The 9643-nt window shown below is 49.8% G+C and overlaps 2 protein-coding genes across 5 annotated transcripts in view; one reads left to right on the forward strand and one right to left on the reverse strand.

Annotated features, from left to right (window-relative positions):
• LOC144239577 (EP300-interacting inhibitor of differentiation 2-like) overlaps positions 1-1546 on the forward strand; it is a 1959-nt gene extending 413 nt beyond the window's left edge. The window contains exon 1 of the mRNA XM_077773648.1: positions 1-1546. This exon is cut by the window's left edge and continues 413 nt beyond it. Within this exon, the coding sequence (XP_077629774.1) occupies positions 1-344 (344 nt within the window). The 3' untranslated portion in view covers positions 345-1546.
• The window catches only part of SELENOV (selenoprotein V), an 11475-nt gene continuing 3368 nt past the window's right edge, over positions 1537-9643 (reverse strand). Inside the window, exons 3-6 of one of the 4 annotated variants that reach the window (XM_077773645.1) lie at positions 9588-9641; positions 9402-9476; positions 9204-9281; positions 1537-1900 (exon numbers count right to left, since the gene is read on the reverse strand). In XM_077773645.1, the coding sequence (XP_077629771.1) occupies positions 1745-1900; positions 9204-9281; positions 9402-9476; positions 9588-9641 (363 nt within the window). In that variant the 3' untranslated portion in view covers positions 1537-1744. Of the gene's footprint in view, positions 1901-6155; positions 6278-9198; positions 9282-9401; positions 9477-9587; positions 9642-9643 lie in introns of those variants that run through there. The other 3 variants (XM_077773646.1, XM_077773647.1, XR_013337457.1) reach the window with 3 other exon arrangements.

A 9643-nucleotide genomic window follows, 5' to 3' on the forward strand; every position in this document is an offset into this window, starting at 1 on the left:
GACCCCGATCCCGGCCCGGGAACGGCCCAGGCCTGGCCGCGTTGCCGTACCTCCGCCTCCGTCACCCGCTTAGCGTCTTAGGAATCAATTACCAGCAGTTCCTGCGCCACTACCTGGAGCACTACCCGATCGCTCCGGGCCGCATCCAGGAGCTGGGGGAGCGCCGCCGGAGGTTTGTGGAGGCCTGCCGAGCCCGCGAAGCGGCGTTCGATGCCGAGTACCAGCGGAACCCGCAGAGGATGGATTTTGACATTTTGACATTTACCGTAGCTCTCACTGCGTCTGAGGTGATCAATCCCCTGATAGAAGAACTCGGCTGCGACAAGTACATAAGTAGAGATTAGTCTGGTGATGAAACCACGCCAGAGGAGAGCCTCCCCTTCCAATCCCGTCCCTCGATTGTAGAAAGTCGTAGTGTGTGAGATAAGGCGATGGCCGGGGGGGAGGACGTTTATCACGAAGAAGCCCCAGAAAAGAAGTTCAAAGCCCTTGTGACTCCTGTGACGTTGAGTTTGGGATTGATCCAGAGGCTCCTCCCCGCGTTGTGGGAATGGCTGTCCAAATTGCTTCGCTGAAAAGTGAAGGAGCGTTTTCAGGAAATTTTGAGACCCGAGGAGGAACGGTTGCCGGTATCGGACGGAGCCCGTGATGATGAAAGAAACTCAAATCGTGACGGGTAGGAACAGGGAGCCGCGGCGCGGTTGTCTGGTGGAGAGACCGGAAGCCTATGGCGAGAACTTGACATTGGCCGATTCGACGGATTCGACGGAAGGTTTTCGCCAAAGATGGATTTTGTGTTCTGTGAAGCATTTCAGACGGCAACCAACGTAACTTGTATATTATTACCTGATGAACCTTGTATTCGAGAATATCTGAAGTTTCTGGATTTTTTTCTTTCCTTTTTAATGTATTTAAGCTTTTTGTTTTTGTAAATCTATTCAGAAATACCCCTAAATATAAAATAAACACTGAAAGGTCTCCCATCCCTGTCCCCTCCATCCAGTCCCTTCCACAAGCCATGTGTATAAGGTGCCTCTACTGTCGCCGACTTATGCACATACAAGCAAATGCAAATTTGGGTGTTTTTTTCATTTCTTCACAAAAGTGGGCATATTAATGATTTACACGCTGCGTTTTCAGTAGGAATGGACCTTGAAGATCCTTCCAAACCACTCCGTTGCCTCATTCTTTTTCAGAGCTGCGTTCTGCTTCATTCTGTGGTTGGTTATGTTGTAATATACTTATCCAGGAAAGGACTGATGAGCCTTGAAGTTGTTCTCCCTATTGGTCTTTAGATATTTTTATGTCAGAAGTTCATCATTTGGGGCACTGGGTGGCTCAGTCGGTTAAGGGTCCTACTTCGGCTCAGGTCATGATCTCACGGTTCGTGGGTTCGAGCCCCGCATTGGGCTCTATGCTCACAGCTAGCTCAGAGCCTGGAGCCTGCTTCGGATTCTGTGTCTCCCTCTCTCTCTGAGCCTCCCCTGCTTACGCTATCTCTCTCTCTCTCTCTCTCAGAAATAAATAATAAAAAAATTAAAAATTAAAAAAAGTTCATTTATTTTAGAAAGTAATTCTGTTGGCGCAAAAAAAAATGTGAAAGGTCACCTTGCGTTTGGTACTGGTGCATAGATACAGTATCGCTTTGATGCTGAATGCACTTTTCATATTTTGATAACCTGTGCAATGGGACATATTGTAACCTTGGATGGTGTAATAGAGCGTTTTCTCCTTGGGGCATCTTCTAGTGTGTGACATCCAGTGTGAATTTCCAGAAGTGCGGATTCTGCGCAAAGGTGCTCCGTGGAAATTGGATCCATACCACAAAGATGTCCTGCATCGCACTCCCGCCAGCGACTGATGGACACTGGAAGCCATCAGATATCTGGATTTTGCCAGTCTAAATGGGTGAAAGATAATGCACCAGCTTTAATTTGCTTTTCTCCCACAAGCAAAAAATATCTTATGAGAGTTATGTTTATTCCCTGTTCATAAACTCTCTGTTCATATCTTTTGTCCATTTCTCCCCTGAACCCCAGGATCACAATCTGAGCTGATGTCAAGAGTTGGGTGCTGAACCGACTAAGCTACTCAGGTGCCCAGAAGTCCGTTATTTTCATACACACAGGTAAACTCTTAGAAAAATGTAACAGAAATAATCCTCATTTACATAGAGAAAAACATAAAAGATAAAGTAGCTGGGAATAAGTAACATCTGTCAAAGATCTACTTTAGGAACATTCATGTAGGGACAAACATTAATATTCTTTTTTTTTTTTTATTTGAGAGAGAGCGAGCCTGTGAGTGAGTGAGTGAGCGGGGGAGGGGCAGGAGGGTCCAAAGTGGGCTCTGTGCGGACAGCAGCGAGATCATGACCTGAATTAAAGTCAGACACTTAATCCACTGAGCCACCCAGGCGCCCTCCTAGGATTTTTTTTAATTTTTGAGAGAGGGAGAGAGTGTGAGCAGAGGAGAAGCAGAGAGGGACACACAGAATCCAAAGCAGGCTCCAGGCCCTGAGCCGCCAGCACGGAGCCCAATGTGGGGCTCGAACTCCCAAACTGTGAGATCATGACCCCATCCAAAGTCGGACACCCAACCGACTGAGCCCCTCCTGGCGCCCCTCTCCGAGGATTATTTTTATAGTCAGCACCATGATGAATTAGTTACTGATGATGCGTGACCTTTGTATTCCTCAAATGATCCTTATTTACAAACGAGGTATAATTCTTTCAATGTGCTTCTGGATGTCTGTCTTTTCTGTTCTTGTTTTTCTTTCAGAAGGCGTCACACCCAGCACAGAACCCACCTGAGCTGAGGGGCGCCCGGGTGGCTCAATCAGTTATATGTCCAACTCTTGATTTCAGGTCAGGTCATGATCCCAGGGTTGTGGAATCGAGCCCCACATCGGGCTCTGGGATTCTCTCTCTCTCTTTCCCTGCCTCCACCACCTCCTCAGCCTCTCCCCTGCCCTTTAAAGTAAATAAATAGGGCCGCCTGGGTGGCTCAGTGGGTTGAGCATCAGACTTCGGCTCAGGTCATGCTCTTGCAGTTGGTGAGTTCAAGCCCTGCATCAGGCTCTGTGTTGAGAGCTCAGAGACTGAAGCCTGCTTCACATTCTGTGTCTCCCTCTCTCTCTGCCCCTCCCCCACTTGTGCTCTGTCTCTCTCACTCTCAAAAATAAACATTTTTTTAAAATTTAATAATAAATAAATAAATAAACTTAAAGAAAAAAGGCCTGAGCTGAGACCAAGAGTGAAGCTTAACTGACTGAACCAGTCAGGCGACCCTCCCCCGCTTTTATTTAAGACTGTTTCCATAAGTGTTCCACAAGTCCAGAAGTGTCTGCTTGTGCACTATTTGTTACGTTTAGATTTCAGTGTTACAACACCATGTAAATAATTTGGTAGTGTTTGCTTTCCTAAGTTCTGGAACACTTTAAAATCCACTGGAATTATCCTGGTAAGGCTTGATAGCATTTCCTCTGGGACTGTCCAGGCTGGTGCTCAGGGGCAAGTCCTGCTTTCCCCGGTGGTAAGAGCGGTAGATTCTGAGGTACGTGGAGTACAAAAGTGTCCACAGTGAGCCAGAATGTAGCATTTTCCCTGACTTTTTTTTTTTAATTTAATGTTTATTTTTGAGAGAGAGAGAAAGCGAGCAAGAATGAGCAGGGGAGGGGCAGAGAGAGAGGGAAACACAGAATCCGAAACAGACTCCAGGCTCCAAGCTGTCAGCACAGAGCCCGACGCGGGGCTGGAACTCACAAACCTGAGATCATGCCCTGAGCCGAGGCCCAGATGCATAACCGACTGAGCTCCTGGAAGCCCCTTTCCTGACCTTTCTTTATACTCCGTGGCAACAGAAGGGACTTGCTGGACTTGGAGGAGAGTGTTATGCAATAAACCTATGCCTGTGACCTGTAAGACTGCACGGTAGTATCGAGAAGCGTGGCTTTCACTTTTTCTGGTGTGGGGGGGGGGCATCTCAAGGTCAAAACCGGCCCTCTGGGTTCAGGAAGTGAGCCCGGAGTTTCTGCCTAGCCGGTCACCCACGAAGGCTGCGTATTCTCCGGGTTCTCCCAGGACGCGGCCGGAGGCGGCAGAGGCAGGTTTCTTCCCCATGGGCAAGGCGAACTGGGGTTCAGAGAAAGTGAGGGGGCTGCCCCAACAGTAAGCGTTCTGCTCACTCAGGTGCCCCCACTTCGAACTGCTTGGTTAAGCATTTGGTCCCTTAATTTGCCCAGAAAAGAACGCTGAGGCTTAGAAGAGCAAGTCGTTTTTTCTAGATGCATCAGACTCCAAATCGCACCGAAGGGCACTGACCTAACGGCGGGGTTAGNGAGGGTGGGGCCAGACTGCCTGGGTCCAGATCCTGATTTTGACATTCTTCTCTGAGGCCCCAGGCTTATACTCAATGCTCTGTTTATGCCGCCCTGTTCCTTCTACAGCTTTATAAGTGATGGAGTCTTAGAGGTGAACTATAGAAGCTTCTGGAATTTCTCAGGAGGGGACACAAGACTCTATAGAGTTCCTAGGCCAACACATGTCCTTAGAATATGTAAGTACATGGAGCGCCGGGGTGGCTCAGTTGGTTGAGCGTCTGACTTCGGCTCAGGTCATGATCTCATGGGTTATTAGTTCGAGCCCCGCGTCGGGCTCTGCGCTGATAGCTCAGAGCCTGGAGCCTGCTTCGGATTCTGTGTCTCCCTCTCTCTCTGCCCCTGCCCCCTCACACTCTGTCTCTCTCTGCCTCTCAAAAATAAACGTAACTTAAAATGTTTAAAAAGAGAGAATACAGAAATACATATTGTCATGTAAACCAAATTAAGACTTTTTTTGTGTGTGAAATATGGGGTGCCTGGCTGGCTCAGAACAGCTTGGGACTCTTGATCTCGGGGTCGTGAGTTCAAGCCCCATGTTGGGTGTAGAGATTACTAAACAGAAATAAGAGAAAAAAAATCTGAACAAATGATCTCATGTCAGAAGCCCGGCCCCCACTCACTTGGGGAAATGCCCATCTGTGGACGTCTGAGCAGGGAAGGGTAGCCGATAAAGACGGCGTGGCGCGGCCAGCCCCGAACTGCGCGGAACCAGGCTCATGGCTAACGCTCTCTTCTTCAGGGACTGAGAGGAAGACCCAGAAAAGGAGAGGAGGAGGTAGTTCTGCGCCAACTAATAAAAATCACTAAATGGTTCCTATTTCCTCCTGTCACCAAGTCACCCGTACCTCTTGGAAAGGGAAACATGCTTCCATTTCTCCAGAAAAGCATGGGTCACAGGGCACCAATGGGAGCAAACACCAGGTGACAGTCATTTTGGCCTCAAAGCAGAGCTAGTCTTTGCGGGATAAGAAGACATTTTCATCTGTGTCCCTGGTTCCCGGCACAGAGCTGCCACCACGTGGCATCCCTGAATGATCGGGGGATCGGGGCATCTTTTGTCCTAATGAGGTGACTCGTGGTGGCCGCATAGGTAACTTCAGGATGAGAACTGGTTGCCAGAAAGACCAAGCCCTGATGCGAAGCTCAGGGGCGCCTGGGGGGCTCAGTCGGTTAAGCATCTGATTTCGGCTCAGGTCATGATCTCACGGTCTGCGAGTTCAAGCCCCACGTCAGGCTCTGTGCTGACAGCCAGGAGCCCGGAGCCAGCTTCGAATCCTGTGTCTCCCTCTCTCTCTGCCCCTCCCCCCCCATTTGCACTCTGTGTCTTTTTCAGTCTCTCAAAAATAAACAAACATTAAAAAAGAGACTCAACAGCACCACAAGTTGAGCTGCAGGAACAAACCAGGGGGGCAAGAGGAGACCAGGGCTAGGCTCTCTTCAAGGGTGGTTTTGTTTTTTTTTATGTTTATTTTTGAGAAGGCAGAGACGGACCAAGTATGAGTGGGGGAGGGGCAAAAGAATTGGAAGCAGGCTCCAGGCTCTGAGCTGTCAGCACAGAGCCCGACGCGGGGCTTGAACTCGCAGACCGTGAGATCATGACCTGAGCCGAAATCCGATGCTTAACCGACTGAGCCACCCAGGTACCCAGGACTAGGCTTCTCTTCAAAACTGCCCTTCCTTCCCCTCCCGGACTCTGCACGGCCCCCACCCCACCCCCGACTCCGCTCCCTTCAGGAGACAGCATGGCAACGTTAGAGGAGAGCAGGCCAGAACGGAGAGGCAGACTGTGTTTATTTCCCTCTTCACGCCTCCCCACCTCACCCCTGCCCCAGCCACCATCAGAAAAGGACCTGACTTGGCAACATTTCAGCCCTTCTCGGCATCCTGCTGAGGCGCCTGAAATGGAGAGGAGAGAGAAAACACTTTAAAATATCAACAGCAATGACAACACTATAAAAATACTGGCATTTATACAGCGTCTACTCTTGTGTCGGGCACCATCCTAACGTTAACTCCCGGCTGAAGTCTCCTTGCCATTTCTCAAACACGCAAGACACATTCCTACCCCAGGGCCTTTGCACATGCTGCTCCCCCTGCCGGGTATATTTTCCCCAGATACCCTCAGGACTCCACCTCTTCCTTCTTTCAAGTGTTTACACACCATCTTCCCAATACGGTCTTCCCCGACCACTCTAGTTAGGATTGCAAAAACACTCCCAGCACTACCCGCCCCCACTCCTTTCCTGCCTTATTCTCTTCCCAGGACTTATTTCCACCTCCTATTTGCCTAGGTGTCTTGTCCATTGCCCGTCCACACCACTAGAATGTGCAGGCGTTCACACGGTCCTATCGTCCCCGGGACCTGGAACAGTATCCAACACAGGGTAAGGGCTCAGCAAATACTTGCTGGATAAACTGAACTCCAAGGAGGTAAAAGCTATCCCGGTTTCTGCTTTACAGAGGAGGCAACCGAGGCAGAGAGGTGAAGGCACTTGCCTGAAGTCACACAGCCAGTAAGATAGGGATCTGAAGCCAGAGAGCACTGACTTAACTGTTATCCATTCTTCCGCTTTGTAATAGAGTGGATCGTCGTTCTTGTCCACCCAGCGCTCTCCCCGCACCATCCCTCCCCATGGGCGTAGGGAGACCAACTCCATCCCGAGCTCCCAGAAGGGCCCCAGGACTCAAGACTGGCCAATGAGAGCACTGTGTTCCCTTGGGCCTCACTGATTGGTTCAGGGATAAACATGTGACCTGATCCAAGCCAATGGGAATTTATGCCACCAAGATACGGAGCCCTTCTGAGAGTAAAGTTAGCCCAGCAAAAAAGCAGGACACAGAGTAAGGGAGTCAGATTCCCAAAGACAGCATTTTGCTCCCTGGATCAAGCCATGCCTGAAGCTAATTAGCCCCTAGACTTTTCTCATGAGCCATTTGTTGTTGTTCAGCCAGTTTGAACTGGGTTCTCTGCTGCAATAAGAACATTCATGACTTACTCCAATAACTGCTGTCCCTTGCTGAAGAAGGGTTTTGCCGAGCCCTTAATTCACAACATCTAACATCACTGGCTTCAGCCTTGTGTGGCTCGTAGATCCAGGGCTTGAACCTAAGCTTCTGTGACCCAGGACATTGCCGGTATAACTACTATGCTATTCTGCCTATTGGCAGGTGAGAGAAACAGACCTCTCCGCTGCCTCCCCGGCCCCCAGCCCCAGCACGGCCGCTCAAAAGCAGCCCTACTAATGGGGCGCCTGGGTGGCTTAGTCGGTTAAGCGTCCGACTTATGCTTGGGTCATGATCTCGCGGTTCGTAGGTTCGAGCCCCGTGTCGGGCTCTGTGCTGACTGCCAGCTCAGAGCCTGGAGCCTGTTTCAGTCTGTGACTCCCTCTCTCTCTGACCCTCCCCTGCTCACGCTGTCTCTCTCTCTCTCCTAGAAATAAATAAAACATTAAAAAAGAAAGAAAGAAAGAAAGAAAGAAAACATTTAAAAAAAAGTTATTAAAAAAAAACAGCCCTACTAAGAGCCTGGCACATAGTAGGGATTCCAAAAGTCCTGTTTATAATTTTTTAAAAACAGCTAATATAACGTGAAGATTGTCAGTATCCTAATTTCCAAACCACCTCTAAAAAGATATTTTTGAGACACTTGAGTGGGTATCACATGCCATTGAGACATTTAAAAACTTTTGTTGGAGGGGGCGCCTGCTGGCTCAGGTGACAGAGCATGCAACTCTTGGGTCTCAGGGTCGTGAGTTCAAGCCCCACATGGGTGTGAGCGTACTTAAAAAAAAATCACTAAAATTAAATTTTTGTTGGGTGTGAGAAAGGCCTTGTACTTCTGTTCTAAAATTTTATTAGGGTGCCTGGGTGGCTCAGTCAGTTAAGCGTCTGACTTCGGCTCAGGTCATGATCTCACGGTTCGTGGGTTCGAGCCGCACATGGGGCTCTGTGCTGACAGCTCAGAGCCTGGAGCTGCTTCAGATTCTGTGTCTCCCTCTCTCTCTGCCCCTCCCCCACTCACACTCTCTCCCTCTCAGCACATGGAGTTCACTGTACTAACCTCTCAACTAGCGGATGGGTCTAAAATTTTCCACCAAAAAAGCGTGAAAAAAATTACAGCTTCCATTTATGTAAACGTCTAGAAAATGCCAACTAATCTAGGACAGAAAGCAGATCAGTAGCGGCCTGGGACAGGGCAGAGGGCAGGAGAAGTTGCTGAAGGTTCCCTCCCAGTGGTTTTAAAACTCTAGTATCTGGGGTGCCTGGTGGGTTCGGTCTAAAGGGCAAGTGACCCTGGATCTCAGGGTTGTGAGTTCGAGCCCCACGCTGGGTGTAGAGAAGTAAGTAAATAAAATAAATGAACAAAAATGAAAACTAAGGGGCTCCTGGGTGGCTCAGTCAGTTTAGTGGCTGACTCTTGACTTCAGCTCAGGTCATGATCCCATGGGACCAAGCACCCAGGCAGGCTCTGTCCTGAGCATGGAGCCTACTTGAGATTCACTCTCTCTCTCCCTCTGCCCCTCTCCACCGCTCACACTCACTCTCTCTAAAAAAATTAAAATAAAATAAGTAAATAATAAAATCCAGTATTGGTGGAGGTGTCTCCTGCAATCATCTCAACAACCCCCTTTTACACATGAGAAAACTGAGGTTCTGAGAAGGATGTGGGTGACTGGTTGTGATCTTAACAGGGAGGACTGGCTGATGAGCTTAGGCAGGACTGGGCCGAGGAGCCTAGTCTTTGATTCCGAGACAGTGCCCTGGCCAGCTGCCTGCCCTCAGCCCCACCCCCACCCCGCCCACCTCACCTCCCTCACCTCACCTCCCTCTTCCTGATCTCCTCATTGATACTGGTCACAATTTTCTGCAGCCTGGCCCCATCCACAAAGCCATCACCTTTCTGGGAATGGAGGGTAAAGAGGGACACGTATGTCTCCCCACCTCCTCCCCCACCCCCCCCGCCGCCCCGGGATCCCAGCACCACCCTCCCTCCCTGTCTGGGACCCTTGCTCATAATCACCTTCTTTGAATGGACCAGTTTGCCATCCACAAACACTTCAAACTCTCCTGTAGCCTGGACAGATCTTTCCTCCTCCTGGGGAGGGAATATTGGGGTGGGGGGGGAAAGGCGAGAGCTCCCCGCCAAGCCCCTGGGGTCTCAGGGCCCTAACTCCACCCCCTCCCCCCAGGCCAACGGCACACTCACAAAGCGTAGACAATTTGGAAACTGCAGCTCCAGACTCCTTTTCAGTAGAATGTACT

The sequence above is a fragment of the Crocuta crocuta genome, unplaced genomic scaffold (assembly GCF_008692635.1).
Source record: "Crocuta crocuta isolate KB4526 unplaced genomic scaffold, BGI_CrCroc_1.0 scaffold267, whole genome shotgun sequence".
NCBI classification, from domain to species: Eukaryota; Metazoa; Chordata; class Mammalia; order Carnivora; family Hyaenidae; genus Crocuta; species Crocuta crocuta.